Source organism: Electrona antarctica, assembly GCF_951216825.1.
Source record: "Electrona antarctica genome assembly, chromosome: 1".
Taxonomy (NCBI): Eukaryota; Metazoa; Chordata; class Actinopteri; order Myctophiformes; family Myctophidae; genus Electrona; species Electrona antarctica.
In genome coordinates, this window is record NC_136806.1 from 16,149,113 (window position 1) to 16,173,284 (window position 24,172).

Below are 24,172 nucleotides of genomic sequence, written 5' to 3' on the forward strand. Positions count from 1 at the left end.
GTAACATATGCCTGTCTATGCAGCACTGCAGTTTGCGCACATAATTAAGAACTGTCCAGTGTTATGTCAAGTCAACCTAACAATTATGTGCTTCACACCGTTGGCTTATTAGTAATGAGATAAATGTCGCATGGGTTTACTGATGGCTAGAGCCAAGGTGGTCAAGTTGGAAGAGTGTGTGTGTGTGTGAGTGTGTGAGAGTGTGTGTGTGTGTGTGTGTGTGTGTGTGTGTGTGTGTGTGTGTGTGTGTGTGTGTGTGTGTGTGTGTGTGTGTGTGTGTGTGTGTCTGAGAGCTGTTCATATTCGTTTAGTGAAGCGGTTTTCAACCCTTTTCATATAAAGCACCATTATTCATTATTCATTTGAGACAGCCACGGACCACCATTTGATGAGATTAGCCTCTCAGACCTCGTTGGATAAGATTCTAGGAGACAACAGGCAAACGATCAAAAATAACAATTATTTTACATTCTCTAAATTAAATTCTTGTAAATTAAGTAATGCAGATGTGTAACAAACTATTTGTTAAATGATATAACAATCTCTAAGTTGAATCATGCAAACAAAGAAAAAAGAACTCGACTAATCGACCAAGAGATTGGTAGTCGACTAAGACTCTCTCGATCGATTATCTTCTCGATTATTTGATGCATCAAAAGTAGAATAACCGCTAAGAAGATAATCGATAATGTGTGCTGGTTTTTATGTTGGCCGTTGCATGCCTTTCACTTATTTTCAACATTTAACTCTGTCATTAATATACCTTAGAGTACCTTAGAGAAGTTCCCGCGCTCGGGAATCATTTGATTAGTTGATTTGACCCCACATCCAACCCATTGATGCTGAGTGCCAAGCAGGGAGGCATTGGGTCCCATTTTTACAGTCTTTGGTATGACCTGGGCGGGGATCGAACCCCAACCTCCCAGTTTCAAGGCGGACACTCTAACCACAAGCACACTGTTCCGGTCCAAAAAGAAGAAGTCTTTAGTCTAGAACTGGAGGGCTATAGCCTATAGAACTTGGGGTCATGGCATCAATAAAATAAAAACGTCTGGGTTTCCGAGGCTATGGGATCAGTGACATCATAAAGATGTACTTTTGGCTTGCAGAGTACAACTTTGTGATGTCACTGATCACATAACCCCAAGTTCTAGACCTCCAGTTCTAGGCTAAACAGAAGGGGGGGACTTTTGTAATACTTCTTATACACAACAACTCTTAAGGTATATTAATGGCATAGTTCAATGTTGAAAATGAGTGGTGTTCCCCTTTCCAGGTTCCCACATGTTTTCGTCAAGATGATGTGAATGTGTGCACAAGTATAGTTTCAATAAAGATCATTATCATCACAGTTCCAAGACACTTTCACCATCAACTCATACATGATTCATTTTCTATTGAGACATTGAGCTTACGCTGCTGTTCGACGCATTTCATTTTTAAATACAGTAAGAGCACAAACAAAGACATCAACAGCTACCTCTCCCCCTGCCTGTAGGTCAGCTCATTCAATTCAATCAGTTCAATTAAATAGAAAGTAAAGATTTCAGACAACTTAAAATTTGCAAAATACCACAGGCAATTGAACTTTAATAAATATTAAAACATTAACTTCTGTTTCATATGTACAGATATCGTACAGAGACGTATGTGCTTTCGCAGCAGCTGCAAGGCAGAAATGTACCAGTATTAACATAACATAACAAAATAAACTGGCCCTCAAAGCTTCTATTGTGATGCAGTAGATTTGTAGATATGAATAAGCTTCTTTTTTTTCTTCTTCTTCTTTCAACTTCCTATTCAGAAATATACACAACTGAAAGCACAATGACTCAATGTCTTTAAGCACCACAGTAACTAAATTACCACACTGTACTGACCATTTAGTAAAAAAACAAACATATATGGAAAATATCAATATATCAAAACCATTTCTTTAATTTACACTTTTTCGACAACTCTTGAATTGAGATATTAACATATATCTTCATATATGTTATTGTTATGGTCATATTATGTATTTTCCTGTGTGTTGCCCTATGCGCGCGTGTGCGTGCAGTGTGCCTCAATAGTCTTCCAGAGCTCTCGTTAGCTGCCTGAGAGATGGCATGACGTCAGACATACATACCGTACGACGTACGTATGTTGTTGTTTCGGACAGCGTAACAGTCTAAGACAAGTCATTCAAAAAAAGGGAACATATGGGGGTATGGCAACACCATATTTGCATTAATGCCTCCAAAACAGTCAGTTTGCAGTTCATACAGAGTACCCGGATTCAGAAGATTGACCAAGAACAAGGATACAATAATTAAATAATATCCAGATGGTCTCATCTGTTAGTTGCCAGAGCCCTGAGAGCTGTTCATATTTGTTTAGTGAAGTGGTTTTCAACCCTTTTCATATAAAGCACCATTATTTATTTGGCATTTGAGACAGCCACGGACCACCATTTGTGACCAGATTTGACTGAGAGACTGCCATCGCGCAAATTACATCTTTTCACCAGAGGAGAAAAACAAAAAAAAATGAAATAAATGCCCAAACATGTAGCTAGGTGTAATGTTAGGGACCACAGAAGTGAACCTTTCAAGCCCGTTTTCTCAACTTGCTGTTTTCTGCAAGACATTACTCTATAAGCCATATCTCCAAAACTGATGGGTCAAACTGAACAACCAATATGTCAATTTGAAGCTATGATTCCCTGCTTTCATATGACATGAAAAAACGAAAATTCAAAAAAATCCAATGGCAGTCCCTCAGACAAATTTAGTCACATTTGATGAGATTAGCCTCTCAGACCCCAAACAAAAAGAACATTTTGTTATTGTTGGATAAGATTATGTTCACAATTCCATACTGTATTGATAACAATTATAAAAAAATAACAATTATTTTACATTCTCTAAATTAAATTCTTGTAAATTAAGTAATGCAGATGTGTAACAAAAACAACTGTTGAGAGTGTAAAGTTGAAACCAAATGGACCCATAAGGGTCATGTTATACTCTCAAGAGTTAAAGATTCATAAGGGTCACTTTGGTTACCAACTCTGCATTTAGCTGGGTTGGGACCACTTGAAACTCCCTCAACGAACACTGGTGATCCCCGGACCACTGGTTTAGTGGGTTATATTTGTTCCTGCAGTCCTGGGTGGCAATGCCGTTTTATTTTACATTTTGAGTCTAGCTTTTATTGATTCATAAGTGCTGGCAGGGATGTCTGCATTGCAGACACGTATGGTCTATTGTGGTGCTCTATATGTGCCGGATCTTCAAACAAATACATAGTGGGATATTTGTCTGGATCCAAATGTAAAGTGATTGACAAAGTGTATGAGTGGTTTTCATCACATCTGTTTATGTACTATTGTGGTTACACAGACAAGACGGTTTGCTTCAAATCGGCAACTGTTTTACAGTCTATATAATCTAAAAGGATTTTCTTTATTCAAAACAAATGTGCAAACATCTGGCCATGATTTTTGTTTCTCTCAAAGGGTCCAGTGTGCCATAGCTACTGATGCGAGAGTCTGGATGTCATAAAGACAGTCAGTATTTAGTGTTTCTGCAAATAAGGGCACGTCGACGGGATGCTTGACAGGAGCTCAGAAGGGCTTTAAAAACAACCAGTCTTATTAAGAAGACGTCATCTCTATAAGAGAAATGAGAAGGGGCTTTGCATCTATATTCCTCACGCTGGCCGAGCTCGCTTCATCCTGAGCAGAAAGTTCCGCTTCTCCTCCAGAAGCTCCTGGATGCGCTTGTTCCTCGTCCTCTCTCGGAGGTTGATCCGACGCCTCGCGATCAGGTTGCTCTGAGAGAGGTCGTTGTCTACGCCCACGACTCTGCTGCTGCCATACGGGATGTGGTCGACAGAGTTGTTCTCACTGACCTCCTCCTCTACTACTCCGCCCCAGCGGGGCCCGACCGTGGCCGTCGCCGTGGTCGTGTGGACGACTCGTACCGCGGTGGTCTGGGGAGGAGGAGGAGGGGCAGTGATTAGGTCTGAGGTTGTGACGCTCACCGGGATGTACTCGGGCAGGTCCGACCAATAAGGTGAGCGCAGGTCCGTGACGTCATCGCTGGTGACGGTAGGAATCACCAGCGCGAGGTCGTCGTCCATCACCACCGTTCCGCTAGTCATCATCGCCGCGGGGTCGCCGTACGGCATCGTACTGTGATCGCCACTGAGAACGCTCTCGCCTCTGATAATGATCGAGGCATCGCCGCTGCTGCTTAAAGCGACATCGCTGCTAGACACTGTGGCGTCCTCAAAGTAAATGGTTCCGTCGGGCGACGTTATGACGTCGTCAAACGTAAACGTACTGGGCGTTGAGGTTCCCTCGTCTGCGCGGAGATAGAGCCACTGTGGAGTTTCGCTTGTGGTTTCTCTATCTCTGCTGATTGACGGTGGGACAGGCATGCTTGGAGCTGTGGCAAGGGAACTAGTGCTGGGGGACGGTGTGAAAGAGGGATACTCCCATAAGGGTTCAAGGGAACTAGTGCTGGGGGACGGTGTGAAAGAGGGATACTCCCATAAGGGTTCAAGGGAACTAGTGCTGGGGGACGGTGTGAAAGAGGGATACTCCCATAAGGGTTCAAGGGAACTAGTGCTGGGGGACGGTGTGAAAGAGGGATACTCCCATAAGGGTTCAAGGGAACTAGTGCTGGGGGACGGTGTGAAAGAGGGATACTCCCATAAGGGTTCGGGGCTTGTTAAGTGAGTGTGGGCTGTGTCGTCGGAGGGAGTTGTCTTTGGTGGGCTGGTCTTTTTCTGACTGATATTTTTATTTTTATTGGGTTTTGGTGGCATGACCTTTTTAGCCTCTAGAATAGCTTGCATTATTGTTTTCCTTTTGGGGACAGACTTTTCTGGAATATCCTTTTGGGGTATAGACTTTTTTGGAAAATCCTTTTTGGGCACAATCTTTGCTGGAATATTCTTTTTGGGGACAGACTTTGCTGGAATGTTCTTTTTGGGATTAGATTTGGCTGGAATATTCTTTTTGGGTTTTGACTTGGCTGGAATATTCTTTTTTGGCACAGACTTTGCTGGAATGTTCTTTTTGGGATTAGATTTGGCTGGAATATTCTTTTTGTGGATAGGTTTAGCTGGAATATTCTTTTTGGGATTAGATTTGGCTGGAATATTCTTTTTAGGGATAGGCTTTGTTGTTAAAGTCTTTTTGGGGGCAGATTTTGCGGAAGTATTCTTTTTGGGAGTGGTCTTTGATGGAATAACTTTTTTGTTGGTGTTTTTTGCTTCAATAGTGGTTTTGGTAGTATTTTTCGTTGAGGTATTCTTTTTCAATTGCGTCTTTGGTGGAATCACTTTTTTGGTCTTATTCTTTGGTGGAACATTCTTTTTGGGATTGGACTTTGCCGGAGTTGTCTTTTTTGGGCTGTATTTGGGACCTAGCGGTGTTGGAGTATCTGTAGTGTATGGTGGGTTTAGGTGTGCGGTATCATCTGTGGTGTCCGGAGGGGGCAGAGGCAGGGGGTAAGCAGTAGTGCTGGGACTAGTGGTGGGAACGGGGAAGGTTGCCATAGGGGTAGTAGGAAAGCTGGAAGGGATTTCAGGGGTGGTAGGAGGAAGGCCGGAATAAGGAACTGTAAGAGTAGTAGGGGTGGTAAACGGGTGGGTGAAGACGGTGGATGTGGTGGCGATGGCCGGGGATTGAGCCATTATCCACTGGGTGGCACTGGTCTGTTCAGGGGAGGAGGTGGGCGGATGAGTGGTGGGGGTGGGGGTGGTGACGACAGGGTCTGCAACGGTGGTGACAGGGTATGTGATGAGGGTGGTGACAGGGTCTGGGATGAGTGTGGTGACAGGGTCTGTGATGAGGGTGACAGGGTGGTCTGTGATGGTGGTGACAGGGTCTGGGATGAGGGTGGTGACAGAGTCTGTGACGGTGGTGACAGGGTCAGTGATGGCGGTGGTGAAAGGGTCTGGGATGAGGGTGGTGACAGGGTCAGTGATGGTTGTGACAGGGTCCGGGATGAGGGTGGTGACAGGGTCTGTGATGAGGGTGACAGGGTGGTCCGTGATGGTGGTGTCAGGGTCTGTAATGAGGGTGACAGGGTGGTCTGTGATGGTGGTGTCAGGGTCTGTGATGACAGTGGTGACAGGGTGGTCTGTGAAGATGGTGGTGTCAGGGTCTGTGATGACAGTGGTGACAGGGTGGTCTGTGAAGATGGTGGTGTCAGGATCTGGGATGACAGTGGTGACAGGATCTGGGATGACAGTGATGACAGGGTCTGTGGTGGTGGTGGTGGTGACGTTGCTGCAGGACTTGCAACACATGCGCTGGTAGCCCGGTAGGGGGCAGTAGCGCTTCAGCACCTCCATGCTACAGAACACTGAGCGGTCTCCATGACAGCGCTGGCCTGTTGGGGGAGGGGGGAGAGAACAGAGAGCTGAGACATGGGCACGGCGGGAGGGAGGGCTTGTGTGTGTGTGTGTGTGTGTGCGTGGTTTACTAGTTTGCCAGCAGTGGTTGAAAAAGTATATATTTTTTTTAAGTTTAAAAATCTATAATCTACAAGGATCTACAAGCTCACAATGCGTCGCATCGTGACGCATTGTGAGCTTGTAGATCGGCTATTTTCAAATGGCCAAAATGTATATAGGGCTGAAGTGGTAAATGTATGTTTTGTAATGATAATCAAGATCTACAAAGTAACTAGCAACTAAAGTTTTCAAATAATTGTAGTGGAGTAAAAGTGCAATATTTGCCTCTGAGATGTATTGTGGAGTACAAACATTGGAAATGCTCAAGTAAACTAAAAGTACCATCACTGTTTGTCAAGGGATACAATTTCAAGATTTTGTGTTCAAGAAGACATTTTCAGAACGAGACATTTTCCGTCTGCATGTGCACGTGTCCGTGCGTGAATCCGTGTGCATCCACACTGTGTACAGTCATGTAGTACATGTGGTAAAGCCACACCATTAGCAGACAATGCAGAAAGGAAGAGTAGAAAAACCCAAATGCATCTATAGCAGTCATTAGGTTAGTTCAGAGCAACAGAAATCAATAGAGGAGGAGGAGGAGGATAGAGGCCAGGCTTCTGTTGTGGAGACATGTGTTCTGAAGCTGAATGTTGTTTTCATTTGAACTACTGTAAGACCTTTTCTCGTGTTGCTTGATTTGTACCCGTCCGTAACCATGGCAGTACAATGAGCTCCCTGTCAAATCGGACACAGAATCCAGTGAAAATTCCCAAGAGAAACGTCACACTTTTTAAAACATTTTTATTGATACAACCTTTGCTGTTTGAGAATGACAGGAACTGAAACAATGAGATGTACACCCCGTCCCCCCCACCCCCGCCCTCAATATATAGATATATTCTTTTCTTAAGAAAAATAATTCAACTGTATCGAAAGGTACAAGTTCACAGTCACTTTGGTAAAACACTTCATTACTTGGAAATCAATCAGTCAATCAGTTTATCAATTTTGAGGAATCAAATGAAAGAAGGTATACATAAATGATAATATATAGTTTTGCTGCTTCAAATTAAAACACGGGATTTCCATGATGATGATGTAAAAACTCGGAATGGCACGTTAAGTGTCATATGAAACATTTACAAAACATTAATAAAAGTTTTCCCTGATAAATCAAAGTGCATATAGACGCAGTGCACGTAGTCCATCTGAATGTCCCCCCCCCCCCCCCCGACGTTAGCCCCCCCCCCCACCCCGACCATTATAACGTCGGCCGCCAGCCCCGCCACCACCACGCAGCAGGCTAGTGAAGCCACGAAAACAGTTACCCAAAGTATAGAGAATATTATAGATTCTTTCTTTTTGTTTTGTCATAAGTAAGAAGATAACAGTCATGAACGTTATTAAATACAGTCAACACCAATGGTATATATACAGTATCGCACTGCTATGGTAACGGTCCACCTTTTCCGCGAGGAAAACCTTTTTGATAGCGATCGCTACATCGTCGTCACAACAGAAATATGTGATCACAATAACAATGACAAGTCTGAAGTGTTTCGTTTTTTTGTTGGTTTTTTTCCCCGTTTTTTTTCTAGATGCCACATGTCTCGATACCCTAGAACCTTTTTGTAAACCCTTTCTCAGCAGTCGGAAATAATGTAATGTCACCGACGTCACCAGCTTGGTATTAGGTTTGATGATGGTTGGTTGGCGTGTGAGTTTTGAAGCTGCCTCTATTCCACGTGAAAACTTTTCGATGAGTAATAAAGCAGATAAATGCCGTTACATTCAAATCCAAGATAAGGCATTGTTCATGTGGTTAATGTTCGTCACAAAAGTAAAAACAAAAGAAAAGTCAATCGGACGGACGCTTTCAAATCAAGGTTTATGAGGTATTTCTGTATCTGATCGCTATGTCTAGAAGCCTGAATGAATGAGCACACACACACACACCGACACGCACGTACACATGCAATTGCACGGACGCACGCGCACGCACACACACACGCACACACACACATACACACGTACACACGCACGCACGCACCCGCGCAAATGAGCATACAGTACCGTACTTCAGTCTTTCACTTACCTCCCTTCCTCCCTTGTTCCTTATCTCTTTCACTCACCTCAAATCAAACACATGACACACATCTGCTCTCACACTCACACACAGACACATGCACACGCAGTCACTCACGCATGCACGCACGCATGCACAGACGCACACACACACGCACGCGCACACACACAATCGACAGGATGCAAAAATGTGCATGACAAAACGTGATTCTATAGCTAAAGAAAACACGGTAATCCATTGATCCATCTGAGAGAATGGAGAGGCAACTAACTGATCAAATCCTGCATAATAGAACGTCTTCCCCACTTTCCCCCCAAAACACTTTACCCTTATTAAATATTTTTCATCTGTATTCATGTAAAATCAATAAAAAAATACACATAACAGTCAAGGATCTAAGCGATCAATAGCAGTCCAAAGGTTTTTAGGCAAATAAGCTACAGCTTATTCATGGTAAAACATTGTTATTAATATTATTGTTTACTCATATATATAGATTTAGATTTATAGGTATATATAAATACAAATATATTCATAGGTGTATTTGTTTAAAGTCTGCAAGCACAAATAAGCTGCATTTTATTGAACTTTAGTAGTAACAGTCAAAGAGAAGATGGTTCGATGGTGGTGAGATGGGAAGCAACCTCAGGTGGTCTTACTACCCTGTGTTTTTTTTCTTCTTCTTCCATTTAACCCTCACTACGAGATTGTTCACCTCACAGCCCCCCTCTCCCCTCCCCCCGCCTCCCGCCCCCACCCCCGCCTCCCGCCCCCACCCCACAAAAAGAAAAGAAAAGGTTTTCTTATGTCACTTCCTGTATACCTGTGCAGAGTTCCTTGCTGTCAAACCGAAGCCTCATTTTGTACGCCGATGTATGCCGGTGTTGCTTTGCCCAAACAGAAGCGATCTGCGAGCCCAAGAGCGTGTGCATGGTCGTTGCGAATGCGATGCTGCGACGCGTCCTTGGGCTCGCGGATCGGGTTCTTGTTGGCAAAAAGGACAACACCCTCACACAATGGAGTATAAAGTAGTCTCGAGAGTGAAACGCAGAATGAGATTTGAACCACTGTTCTCATTCCAGAATGGAACCAGGATGAGCGATGAGCATTGTTTTCTTTTCTTCTTCTTTTTTTTTTAGCAAAGATGTCCTCATTGTGACAAGATCACATTCACAATAAAGCTTTCATATATATTTCTTTGACTTTTTTTTTTCTCATTTAAATATATAGATATTTATATACCTTTTCTGTTAGTTACCTGTCGCTCCCTACAATGACAGCCCAGAGAAGGAGGAGGGGAGGAAAAAAAGCACGTCTGCATCTCAGGAGCGGTAACCCATGACAACACGCAGCTAGCTCGCGCGGCGAAACGCGGCCGCCCGAAGCCGATAGGGGCCTCGCTCCGCTCGCCCATGGCGGCCCCCACAACGACGCCTCTCCGTGCAGGAGCCGCCGCTCGCTCAAAACCTGCTCGCTCCCGTTTTCCCCCTTTTTCCACATCAAAGTTTGTATGTTAAATCTTTTGAGTTTTCGACTGGCCAGCGGTTACAACACAATGCTCCACAAAGGAAAGAGAGAGAGATAGAGAGAGAGACAGAGAGACAGAGCAAGAGAGAAGAACCAACCAGCGCACACACAGGGGGGAAAGCCAGAGACGCCCCCCAGTTAGAGCCGCCTCAGACACAGAGAGAGAGAGAGAGAGAGAGAGAGAGACACCCCCCCCCCCCTCCCACACACCCCGAAAAGATATTAAAAGCGAAAGCTTTTTTTTGCCGCTCGCACGGGCGCGGGCACAGGAAAAGAGAAGAGAGGTGTCAGGGGGCCAGCCGAGGCCGCCCCTGGAGAGACAGCAGGACAGAGACGGGCAGGGACCAGCGCAGGACGGACGTGCTGCTGTGGAGGCCGGGCTGCGAGGAGCTATAGAGGGAGGTTTTACGTGACGAGATCTTCTGGATGGGGAAGTTGGGGTTGGGACGCGACAGCCACTGGATCAGGATGTTGCCGTTCTTGTTCAGGTCCGACGAGCCCTCTGCGGAGGGGGAGAGAGAGAGAGAGAGAGAGAGAGAGAGAGAGAGAGAGATGGGGAAAAAAGAGGAATATTTAACACTTTTTATTGCCAGGGAATTCTTCAAAATAAAGGTGCTAGAGTGCCAGCAGATTTGTTTTACTCTGAAAAGCCCCTCCATTCCGTTCCCCCCCAAATACGGGAGACATAATCTTCCGTTCTGAACATTCGAAAATGACGTGATATCGGCCCCGATTTCCGATCACGTGATCGGGTCCAGTCTACTGTATATGGAGGGTATGTGGTACTCACTGGCACATGGATCCAGTCTACTGTATATGGAGGGTATGTGGTACTCACTGGCACATGGATCCAGTCTATGTATATGGAAGGTATGTGGTACTCACTGGCACATGGATCCAGTCTATGTATATGGAGGGTATGTGGTACTCACTGGCACACGGATCCAGTCTATGTATATGGAGGGTATGTGGTACTCACTGGCACACGGATCCAGTCTATGTATATGGAGGGTATGTGGTACTCACTGGCACACGGATCCAGTCGACACACTCGGATGGTATCAGGTTTGCTGTCCAGACACAGGCCGATGGTGTTGTCCCTGGTGTGGCACAGAGCCTGTCTCTGCTGGGTCCCATTACCACACGTCACTGAGCACTGGACGGACACACACACACACACACACACACACACACACACACACACACACACACACACACACACACATACACATACACATACACATACACATACACATACACATACACATACACATACACATACACACACACACACACAGGCACACGCACACACAGGCACACGCACACACAGTCACAAATATTTTAGGCCACAATTGTGTCACAATTAGTTGATGCCTAACCTAAGTACTGTAGTATAACTAAGCAAAACTTTGAATACAAGGTGTGCATTAGTTAGAGGATTAAATAAGGCAGAGGCAACAGTAGTTCTCATCATCTTGCTGTATCAACTACAAACACATGGCTGCCATAATATTCATATGACTCAATTGGCTCAAAGTTTCAGATTAAGCAACCAAACTAGATGTTTCCGATCAAATGTGATTCAATATTCAGCAACAGCTAGCATTGCCATTTTCAAAAGTAGGCTTACATCAACAGATTTGTATGAAAATCAACCGATAATCACCAGTAGGTTACATATTACTCGAATGCTATCGAGCCAGCAGGCTCGCCTGGAGCCCACTGGCTCGTTAGGAAACGTGGAAACGCGTTGTCCGACTATTACGAACTCTAACCTTAACCGCCCATGTAAGTCCCCTAACCCTAACTCTAACCTTAACCCATTTTGGGCAGGAAGTCCGGGAACCCCTTTTGGTGTTTTAAGCGTTATGTTAAACTTTAGCTATTGAAAAATAGCAGATCTACAAGCTCATAGCGCGCCACCGAGTGGCGCGCTATGAACTTCTAGATCTGCTATTTTTGAAAAATCGTTAAAAGGTGCCTCAAATCTTTCAGAAAATTGTCATGATTTAGAAAACATTTTCGACGTCAGGCCTGAATGGGTTAACCGCCCATGTAAGTCCCCTAACCTGAATCAGTCTAATCAGTCTTATGGGAAATTGAGTCCCTATTGTTTACAATGGGGAAGCTGCCGAGCAGCTTCCTCATCCGATCTCTTGTTGCGATCACCACTTTGGAATACTTTTCAACGACAAGCGATTACACCGTTTTAAAGTGGATTTTCATGACAAGCAACGGAGCAGTCGGTGCAGTGGCTGTTCAAAGGTAACTTTAATCATAGGCAGGGAAGCCTGAATGAGGGTCGTAAATGTCCGGCACCGATCCTGTTAACCGGCCATGTAAGTCAGTATGTCAGGTCCGACAATGCACCAACCAATCTGCTCACCGGGAGCAGTTTTGGACTCACGGTTCAGTGTCTTGCTCAAGGACACTTGACCGCGGGAACCTTCTGGTTCCTACATGGCCACTCTACCTCCTGAGTGGCAGTTGCACAGCCATGTTGGCCCGTATGTGCACGGTTGAGAGTGGCCTGTCACTCTATCTAGAATGATGATTGGAGGGCACTCTAATGTAATCATCTTAATTGTGATTGTAGCGTGTCGGAACGCCAGCCCCTCTGAGGTTGAATCTCGTTTACCTTTCCTCTCAACCCTCAGATCAAATCAATGCTTGATGATGTCCTTATAGCCTTCATCTTAACGAGAGTCACTTTATGTGAGGGACTATGCAAGTGATAATGTATGACGCAGCGGTATAGTTGTTGAAAAATAATGACCGACAGGATGTTTAAACACAGAGGCGAAGTCGAGGTACCCTCACGCAGTAATGCTGGTCTCTATACTGCCTCCCCCTGGCCAGCCGGGGGGCCTGATGGAAGGGAAAGGAGCTGGTTGGAATAACGTGTTCCTTCCACGCGCTGTTCCACGTCCAACCGGGGAAAAATCGCCCTGTCAGGTGAAAAGAAGCGGCTTGGACTCCTCGTGCATTGAGTCAAGCATGAGGTCAGTCCGTTGCTCTCCCCAGGTTGGCAGAGGGAGTGGCAGAGGGAGAGTATCTCCCCGATAATTACAGTTTAGGAGATTGGCACCGGGTGCATGTTTACCTGTGTCCATGGCCCGACTCTCCACTGGGCGGGGCAGGGCGTTCGGTTGCAGGAGCGGCGGGCCTCTGGGCGGTCATCGTTGCAGTGCTTGCTGTGAATGGAGCGCATGGTGTTGTCGTCCGACGGCTGGACACAGCTGACGGAGCGGATCTGCTGCCCGGTCCGACCGCAGGCCTTACTGCAGTTCTGCCACTCACCTGTCACCCAACTGGGGGGGAGAGAGAGAGAGAAGGTCCGGAGCAGAGGAGTGCACGTGAATGGCCGGAATGAAGACATATACAGTACAGTTCAGCATGTCATGATTAGGGTGACCATATCTAAACTGTTCATATTTTGAGGGACAAGTATCGCTTGTGTGGGACAATTGGGATGGGACGGAATTTATTACTTTGCTATTAAAACTGCCTCATGTCATATTCGACCATAGGCCCAATATTGCCTATCCTTTTGTCTCACATTTTGTTCTAAAAAATACATACATGGGTGGAGGGTATTGATACATACATGGGTGGAGGGTATTGATACATACATGGGTGGAGGGTATTGATACATACATGGGTGGAGGGCATTGATACATACATGGGTGGAGGGTATTGATACATACATGGGTGGAGGGCATTGATACATACATGGGTGGAGGGTATTGATACATATATGGGTGGAGGGCATTGATACATACATGGGTGGAGGGTATTGATACATACATGGGTGGAGGGTATTGATACATACATGGGTGGAGGGCATTGATACATACATGGGTGGAGGGTATTGATACATACATGGGTGGAGGGTATTGATACATACATGGGTGGAGGGCATTGATACATACATGGGTGGAGGGCATTGATACATACATGGGTGGAGGGCATTGATACATAGATGGGTGGAGGGTATTGATACATACATGGGTGGAGGGCATTGATACATACATGGGTGGAGGGCATTGATACATACATGGGTGGAGGGTATTGATACATACATGGGTGGAGGGCATTGATACATACATGGGTGGAGGGTATTGATACATACATGGGTGGAGGGTATTGATACATACATGGGTGGAGGGCATTGATACATACATGGGTGGAGGGTATTGATACATACATGGGTGGAGGGTATTGATACATACATGGATGGAGGGTATTGATACATACATGGGTGGAGGGTATTGATACATACATGGGTGGAGGGTATTGATACATACATGGGTGGAGGGTATTGATACATACATGGGTGGAGGGCAGCAGTTCGGGTTGCAGTCCCTGGTGTCTCCTCGTGGTTTCATGTTGGACTTGTTGCAGAAACTCTTATGTACCATCTTGCTGTCTACTCTTCGCCTGCAGCCATACCGCAGATACTGCTTTCCTGCACGCACGCACGCACGCACGCACGCACGCACGCACGCACGCACGCACGCACGCACGCACGCACGCACACACACACACAGACACACACACACACACAGACACACACACACACACACAGACACACGCACAGACACACGCACACAGACACACACACACACCAAATAGCCCCATTTATTTTTGAGTGTCATAGAAGAAAAGCCTCCAAATTTGTAAATTATCCCAAAAGCAAAACGTTGTGTGTCCTTGTGTCGGAAGTGCATGAGTCATCAACAACAAATTGACAGCACCTCGAACAGACTGCCAACAGCAGGTGATGTAAAATGATCTTGAGAGAGGCAATAACAAATGGAGCGCGTTAATATGAAGGAAGTTCAGTGTGAAAACTCAGTTCGTCAACCCAATACAAGAGATATACTAGCATTTGGGCCAATTATCCCTAACCTTCTTTGCCTTTTCTTTTTCTTTTTTCTTTTTTACAATTTTGAAAAACATTTCTAAATAGTTCAAACAGCCGATCTGCAAGCTCACAATTTGAAGTATTTTTAAATGTTTTTCAAAATAGTAAAAAAAATAAAAAAAAGGCCCCATAGAGCCCTGGAGGACCCCGGTCATAAGTATGAAGGTTACAATAGGCCTATCTCACAGCATTTCCCCGCCCCCTTTCCACACCCCCTTTTGGAGCTAGTGGTGTTATTCTTTCTGCGGTCCATAGGCTTCCATGTTAAAAGAGGTATTTTCACAAGCCACAAACTACTGTTTTGTAAAGGTAAGGTTTATTCTACTTATTTGAGTTGTTATACCATTGTGTTTTCTTCATATTATACCAACCACTTCACGTTTCAAACAGCTTCTCCCCACTCGCTGCTACACCCGTTGAGTGTGACAGTGAGACTTCAGTTCCACTTGATGGCACGCAACGGCGTCGTGTCATTAAGAACACAACTCTGGTTATCGGTAGCTCCATAATGAGAAACGTGAAATTAAAGACTCCAGGAACCATAGTCAAATGCATCCCCGGGGCCAGAGCGGGCGACATCGAATCAAATCTGAAACTTATTGCTAAAAGTAAATGTAATCGTTATGATAGGATTGTAATCCACTGCGGAGGCAATGACACACGACTTCGGAAATCTGAGGTTACGAAGATAAATGTTGAGTCAGTCTGCACATACGCAAAGACAATGTCGGACTCCGTAATTTTCTCTGGTCCCCTGCCAAACATGATTAATGATGACATGTTTAGCCGTATGAGACAACTCAACCGCTGGTTGTCTAGGTGGTGTCCAGATAATAACGTGAGCTTTATAAATCATTGGGAAACCTTTGAGGGGAATACTGGTCTGATAGAGAGAGACGGCATACATCCAACTTGGGACGGTGCAAAGCTCATCTCTAGAAATATGGACTATTTTATAGATTCATTATGACCACCCAGAGTTGGGACCAGGAAGCAGAGTTGCAGTCCTACACAGCTCTCTGTGCTTCCTCCAGTGCAGCCACCTACCCCACCTATCCTACAAAATAGAACTATTCAAACTATACAAAATAGAACTATACAAACTATACAGTCTTTACAAACTATACAGTCTATACAAACTATACAGTCTCTGTACAGGCTGAACAAACCATATAGGCTGAACAAACCAAAGGAAATAGGAGCTGTACACACAAACTTGATACAAATCAAGACCAATACAGTAGTACCACAAAATACAAATATCAAATGTGGATTTCTAAATATTAGATCTCTACGCAAAAAAGGAACACTGGTAAATGAAATCATATCAGACAATAGTCTTGACTTATTTTGTCTGACTGAAACGTGGCTGGGTGAGCAAGAATATGTCAGTTTAAATACAGCCACCCCACCAAGTCACACCAATGCCCATATCCCCAGAGACAATGGTAAAATTGGAGGTGGAGTTGCTGCCATCTTCAATTCAAGCCTAACAATTAGTCCTAGAGCCAAAGCCACCTACAAATCATTTGAAAGCTTGACTCTCAACCTTTCACACCCAAGCTGGAAATCAATACAGCCCCTAATAGTCATTACAGTGTACCGCCCTCCCGGCGCTTACACACTATTTCTATCTGAGTTCTCTGAACTTTTATCAAGTCTAGTCCTTGAGTCTAATAAAATCATCGTAATCGGTGATCTAAATATTCACGCGGACATAGGAACTGATAGCCTAAATAGAGCATTCATCTCATTGATTGACTCAATCGGTTTCTCTCAGTGTGTAGATAAACCTACCCACATTCTCAACCATACCCTTGACCTCATTCTGGTCTATGGTATTACAATAGAGCACCTCATAGTTTTCCCACAAAATCGTGACCTCTCTGACCATTATCTGATAACTTTCGATTTTACATTAATGGATTATACACCACTGGACAAAAATGTCCTCGGCAGAAGTATATCCGAGAGCGCTGTAAATAAGTTCAAGGAAACAATTCCATCAGCCATCAACTCGGTATATTTCAACAAAATAGAAGACCCGCACACCTATAGTCCTTCTCAAATCGATCACCTTGTTGATAGTGTCACAAGCTCATTTCAAATGACACTTGACTCTGTCGCTCCCCTGAAAAGGAAAGTAATAAAGCAACAAAGGCTAGCCCCATGGTACAACTCGGAAACTAGAAATCTCAAGCGAACGTCTCGCAAACTTGAAAAAATATGGCGCTCAACCAAACGGAAAGAATCGTGTATAGCCTGGCAGAACAGCCTCAAAATATACAAAAAGGCCCTCGACAATGCCAGAGCCACCTATTATTCATCCCTAATAGAGGAAAACAAAAGTAACCCCAAGTTCCTTTTTGACACTCTGGCGAAACTGACAAAAAGTAATGATTCCACTGATCCACGTATCCCTACAACTCTCAATAGTAACGATTTCATGAGTTTCTTCAATGGCAAAAAAGGGACTATCAGAGATCAAATTGATCTACAACTACTCTCAGCCCCCACTGGACTGCCCCCAAATATGGTGGTCCCAGAGATGGCCGCACACCCAAATATATATATGGACAGGTTCTCCCCAATCGAGCTCTCTGAGTTCACTTCAATGATAACTTCCTCAAAATCAACGACATGTCCCCTGGATCCAGTTCCAACTAGATTACTCAAAGAGGTCCTGCCCCCGGTTGGTACATCCCTGCTCAATATGATCAATATGTCCCTGGTGACAGGCTACGTGCCACAATCCTTTAAGGTAGCTGTAATCAAACCACTTCTCAAAAAGCCTACTCTTGACTCAGGCATTCTAGCTAACTATAGACCCATATCAAACCTTCCATTTCTCTCCAAAATCCTCGAGAAAGCAGTCGCCAAACAGTTATGTGACTTTCTACATAACAACAATATATTCGAAGGCTTTCAGTCAGGCTTCAGAGCTAACCACAGCACTGAGACGGCATTGCTGAGAGTTTCAAATGACCTCCTGACCGCAGCAGATAATAACCTCCTCTCTGTACTGGACTGGTATTGCTGGACCTTAGTGCTGCATTCGACACTATTGACCACCACATCCTGCTACATAGACTGGAGCACCTGGTTGGCATCAAGGATGTCGCACTGAAATGGTTCGAGTCCTATCTGTCTGACCGATTTCAGTTTGTTAATGTCAATGACGGATCCTCAACACGTGAAAAGGTCAAATACGGAGTTCCACAAGGCTCTGTGCTTGGGCCAATACTTTTCTCTTTATATATGCTCCCTCTGGGTAACATCATCAGGGAACACTCTATAGATTTCCACTGTTACGCGGACGACACTCAACTATATCTATCGATGAAACCGAACGAAACGGACCAACTAGTCAAACTTCAAGCATGTCTTAAAGACATAAAGAGTTGGATGACCCGTAATTACCTACTCCTCAACTCTGACAAAACGGAAGTTATCATTATTGGCCCTAAGCCCCTAAGAGACAAACTAGCCGACGAGAACTTTTCCCTAGATGGCATTACCTTGGCCTCCAAGGCCACTGTAAAGAATCTGGGAGCTGTCTTTGATCAAGATATGTCCTTCAAATCTCAAAGACTGCCTTTTTTCACCTGCGTAATATTGCAAAGGTTAGGCACATCCTGTCCAAAAATGATGCAGAAAAACTTGTCCCCGCATTTGTTACCTCAAGGCTGGACTACTGCAACTCGCTATTGTCAGGCTGCCCAAGTAAGTCTCTGAAAAGCCTACAGCTAGTTCAAAATGCTGCGGCGCGTGTGCTGACAGGTACCAGAAGAAGAGACCATATCACTCCTTCACTGGCCTCTCTACACTGGCTCCCGGTTAAATACAGAATAGAGTTCAAAATTCTTCTCCTCACCTACAAAGCTCTCAATGGTCAGGCACCACAATATCTCAAAGAACTCATCGATCCCTACAAACCAAATAGAACAACAGTGCGTTTACAGTATGCAAATATGCTTACTGTCCCAAAAATATCAAAAGTTACAATAGGAGGCAGGGCGTTTAGGTCCCAGGCACCTCAGCTGTGGAACCTTCTCCCGGCTTCGGTCCGTGGGGCTGACACGCTCTGCACATTCAAGACTAGGTTGAAAACCTTTCTCTATGACAAAGCCTATAGCTAGACTTGTCTCCAGTACTCGCTCACCCGATAAAGTCATAAGGGTGAGAACTGAGTAAGGGGAACCTCCCACCAAACCCCGCACCTGTGCTGTGTGTCTGCTAAATACCATGATTGTACATTGTTTGTGTGGGTTTGTCTCCCAGCAGTGCTTGTAATATACACCGTATAGGCTCCAGTAAGGCCTGCCACTAATCCAACTCCTTCCCCGGAGTCTCTTTTTGTCCTCCACTTCGCAGTTCCGTGGACCTCTAATATTAACCCCCAACTGACTGCCGAGTGTGACCGTGGACCAGGCCACTTCATGGAGCCCAGCAGTCTCCCAGCAGTGCTTGTAATATACACTGTATAGGCTCCAGTAAGGCCTGCCACTAACCCAACATCCGGGGAATCCTTCCCCGGAGTCTCTTTTTGTCCTCCACTTCGCAGTTCCGTGGACCTCTAATATTAACCCCTAACTGACTGCCGAGTGTGACCGTGGACCAGGCCACTTCATGGAGCCCACCAGAAGTGTGACCGTGGACCCGGCCTCACAGTGCACGACCTGGACCAGATGTGGACCAGGCCCCTCCATGGAGCCCACCCTGTCTATCTCTCTTCTATTCTTTCTTCCTATTCCCCTCTACCCCCCCCCCCCCCTTTCCCCCGACACGGTCGAGGCAGATGGCCGCCCACCCTAGAGTCGGGTTCTGCCTGACGTTTCTTCCTAAAGGGGAGTTTTTCGTTACCATTGTCGTAATATTGCTTGCTCTGGGTGGATCTTTGTTGGTTGTAAAGTGTCTTGAGACAACTTGTTGTGATTTGACACTTTAATAAAATTTAATTGAATTGAATTGAATATTATTATCGGTCTTTGACATTTTAACATTAGGAAATGTACTTAGATTCTCCAGAGAAAAAAAGTGTAAATGCTAATGGTTAAATGACACCACTAGCTCCGGAAGGGGGCGTGGAAAGGGGGCTGTGAGATAGGCCAATTTAACGTAAAGCAAAGTAAGCAAAGCAAAGTTCTTTGTTTACCCAGGGTGAATGGACTAAGCTCGACGAACTTGTTTACAGCCAGACCCTGCTCATAGAACATTTCATGGTAGGGGTTCAATGCCTTGCTCAAGGGCACTTCAGCGGTGGTAATTTTAACGTGCCGGTCCGGGGATACGAACTGGCGACCTTCCGATAACAAGACCGCTCCGCAAACCGTTCGGCCACCGCTGCCCCCACGTCATAACAGAACCGCCAGTATGCTTACTAATCCACTGTTATTTAGTTTAGTTGACCAATCAGTGAGCCTAAGAAGGAGAAACCTCCATGTATATTATGGCTCGAGAAAACTGAGAGCTTATAACTATAAGGGGACTAACTATTAGGGCATTTGAACACTGCTGCCTGCCAGTCACAATGTGGGACAGGGTCTCGATTTGTGTGGACGGCTGAAATGTCTTGGAAATGAGGGACTGTCTGTCCCACACAAAGGTCTACCTACCTCCCCCACAGGGCTTGGAGCAGTAGGACCATTTCTTGGGGGCCCATTCGTAGGCACTGTCCTCCACCAGCATGTTGTTCTCCATGGCCAGGTCACTGTCCACGTTCATCATGTACTTATACGACAAGTTCACATCCTCTTCCCCGTGTAACTGGACCTACGGGTGAAAGAGACACGCGTTCAAAACTTATACGACAAGTTCACGTCCTCCTCCCCGTGTAACTGGACCTACGGGTGAAAGAGACACGCGTTCAAAACTTATACGACAAGTTCACGTCCTCCTCCCCGTGTAACTGGACCTACGGGTGAAAGAGACCAGTGATGGAAACAGTACTCCAATTCTTTACTTGAGAAAAGTATCAATACGGCAATATAGAAATACTCTGTTACAAGTAAAAGTTCGGAATTCAAAATGTACTTGAGTAAAAGTGCAAAAGTATTGGCATCAAAATGCACTTGAAGTACGAAAAGTAAAAGTGCTCTTTGGTGCAGAATGTCCCATTTCAAGTTTTAATCATTTGAAAATAGCGGATCTACAAGCTCACGATGTGTCGCATTGCGATGACGCATTGAGAAGTATCGACATTCGGAAATACTCCATGTAAAGTACCTGAAAATTGTACTCGGGTACATCAGAACTTGAGTAAATGTACATTAGTTACTTTACAGCGCTGAATGAAGGTTGAGTACTGTATATCATCTTACCATGCAGTGTTGATTTCGTTGACTAAAACGAAGACGAAAAATGTTCGTGTCGCAGCGCGACACGTTGTGAGCTTGTAGATCTGCTATTTTCAGCATGTGTAAAAACAATCATTACGATGCCATCAAGGCCCGCCAAAATACATTTTAGTCGACTAAATCAACTGTAGATTTAGTCGACTAAAATCTTATGATATTTAGTTAGACTAAAACTATACTAACACTAAAATATTCCAGGTGACTAAAATGTGACTGAAACAAAAATCAAAATTTTCTGCCAAAATGAACAACACTGTTACCATGATGAGAACTCCGTGTCGGAGCGGTCCCGTGGTCTGCAGCGTCTCCTTGTCGTGGTCGTTCTCGTACTCCCACTCCACGCCCTTCTCTATGACCGAGCGGGAGTCTGGGTACTCGCTGTCCACGCCGTTCAGGAAGAACAGGCCCGAGGCCAGGTTCTTCACAGCTGGAGAGGGAGGGGAGGGGAGGGGAGGGGAGGGGAGGGGAGGGGGGAGAGAGAGAGAGGGTGTGACTCACACTAAATAAATAACTTTGAATTTGTGTGCCCAGGTGCCAGAACAGAAGCCAGATGCACGCACGCACGCACGCACGCACGCACGCACGCACGCACGCACGCACGCACGCACGAACACACTGCAAAGTACTGTACCTAAAATGTGTGAGGTTGCCTTCAGCTCTTGGATAAGTAGATGTCTCGCTCCTCTGGGTATTTCAAGAACTTTGAGGAAACCTAAAGGACAGGGAGGGGTTAACCGTTATGAAAGTCATTTTAAAGTCATTGTGTTACATTAGACAATAACATGAACTCATGCGGTATGAATCGCTGGTCGAACACGAGTCACCAGTGTAAGTGCAGCACTTGCCGTAGCACTTGCACTAACCTCGACCACAGGCGTATATGCAAAGGCTAAACGTGTGTACTTTAGATAGCATATTATGTACTGTAGATATAGTACTCTACAGTGTAGTGCCGGGGTGCCCAAAAGGTACATCGTGATCACAAAGGCTGTGCAGGTAGATCACATGGCATGGTCCTACAAATATATTTAATTTAAATGTAAAAAAAACTGTTTCGCTTGTGCCACTTCTTCTAAATCCTGACAGTTTTCTGAAAAAGCTATGTTTCTATGTCAGACCTACAAGCTCGTAGCGCGCCACTCGGTGGCGCGCTATGAGCTTGTAGATCTGCTATTTTTCAATAGCTAAAGCATAACATGATGCTAACACCAAAAGGGGTTCCCGCCCAAAATGGGTTAAGGTGACTTGATTGACTGACATCTATAAAGTCATGTCAGCTCAAACCCACAATGCAATACTTTGTATGTTGTACACAAACGTCAGTAGCATTACAAAGTTATAATACAAAAAAAAGAACCTACCAATTCAAAATGTCCCTCTATTTCCATTCCAAGTGTGCTTGTCTCATGTCTTACTGTATGTAACTATATTCCAAAGCCCCTCAGGTACATTTTTAAACAAATTTCAGCAACGGGATCAACATTTTTTTGGTGGGTAGATCTCATTGAGCTGGTAATTTTGAAAGTGGCAGCTCATATAGCTTCACTGTACAGATATTCTAAGGTTTTTTAGCTTCCTTATGATCCTTGATGACTATTTCTATGTATTACCATGTGTTGTTCTTGCTTACTGTAAATCTCTCTGGATTAAGAGTGTCTGCTAAATGCCTAAATTGTAAATTGTCACACAGAAACATTTTGGCTTAGGTAAGAGTGTCACGAGTGCACCTCTAGAGGGCGACATTTAGCTGAAAATAAAATAACAGTGGGACAGATTTGGAGTGGAGGGCATATCCAGTATTTTCCCCCCCACCGCCCACCCCTTTTTTTTCCCTCACTGTATATGTTTCTTTTCCCTTTTTACCTCCTTTATGATGAATTCCTGTTCTGTCTATAGAAGTGTCTATTTGTACGTCTCTAAATGTTTTGATGATTTGAACATGGTGGACCCTATTGGAAACAAGTGTAATGCTTAATTGGGTCGTCCACTCACAGTTAACAGCCTTTGTATTGAGTTTGTGCTTGAAATGTACTGTAATTCTGCAAAATGTTAATAAATTCTTCAATCAATCAATCAATATCGGCCAAACATAATGTTATAGCTCTGTGTCTGTCTTTCTCTCAGCTCCAGTATCATTGTTACTCATATTTCAGGATCTTGATAGCTCACCTCACCTCTACCCTTCCGTTGAAAGGATTTGGGTATTTGTATGTGTTGCATGTGTCTGAATTTCATTCTTGACAGTGTGTGAAACTGAAAACCAATGGTAAATAAGAGTTCATGCATGTGTGTGCGTGCGTGCGTGCGTGCGTGCGTGCGTGCGTGCGTGCGTGCGTGCGTGCGTGCGTGCGTGCGTGCGTGCGTAACTGCGTAACTGCGTATGTACTGTTATGCCTGTGTCTTCCCCCCTCATGAACAGCTCTTTAGATACATCTAAAAGTGTTCCATATTATATGAGCGGATTCGAATGAAAATCAACCAATATTCAACCAGTAGGTTAATTATCAAAACGATGGGGTGGAGCCAGCAAGCTCTACTGAAGCCAATAGAGCGTCGCAGTCCCGCCTCCTACCCTGGACCAGGAAATGAAACCCAATGCATTATTCTCATAGACATTTCTTAAAGTATTTATTTAAAGACGGTTACGCCGCGGACAAAGCCAACTCGAGTCGTGACAACTCATGACAACACAAACAATATTTTGGACCAATCAAATAATTAGAAAGAAGAAAAAAACGGCAGGTTACAACACTTTTTTTGTTGTTTTTCTTCTTTGTAATTATTTGTTTGGTCCAAAATATTGTTTGTGTTGTCATGAGT

The 24,172-nt window shown here is 44.7% G+C and overlaps 1 protein-coding gene across 1 annotated transcript in view; it reads right to left on the reverse strand.

The window, feature by feature from the left end:
• Positions 1–286: 286 nt before the first annotated feature.
• The window catches only part of LOC306916402 (A disintegrin and metalloproteinase with thrombospondin motifs 2-like), a gene marked incomplete at its 5' end in the record, with an annotated part of 83,552 nt that continues 59,666 nt past the window's right edge, over positions 287–24,172 (reverse strand). Inside the window, 10 exons of the mRNA XM_079494240.1 lie at positions 287–408; positions 2,803–4,507; positions 5,381–6,389; positions 10,479–10,571; positions 11,096–11,225; positions 13,173–13,380; positions 14,402–14,537; positions 20,612–20,768; positions 21,613–21,779; positions 21,984–22,064. Of these exons, the coding sequence (XP_079350366.1) occupies positions 3,694–4,507; positions 5,381–6,389; positions 10,479–10,571; positions 11,096–11,225; positions 13,173–13,380; positions 14,402–14,537; positions 20,612–20,768; positions 21,613–21,779; positions 21,984–22,064 (2,795 nt within the window). The 3' untranslated portion in view covers positions 287–408; positions 2,803–3,693. The remainder of the gene's footprint in view (positions 409–2,802; positions 4,508–5,380; positions 6,390–10,478; positions 10,572–11,095; positions 11,226–13,172; positions 13,381–14,401; positions 14,538–20,611; positions 20,769–21,612; positions 21,780–21,983; positions 22,065–24,172) is intronic.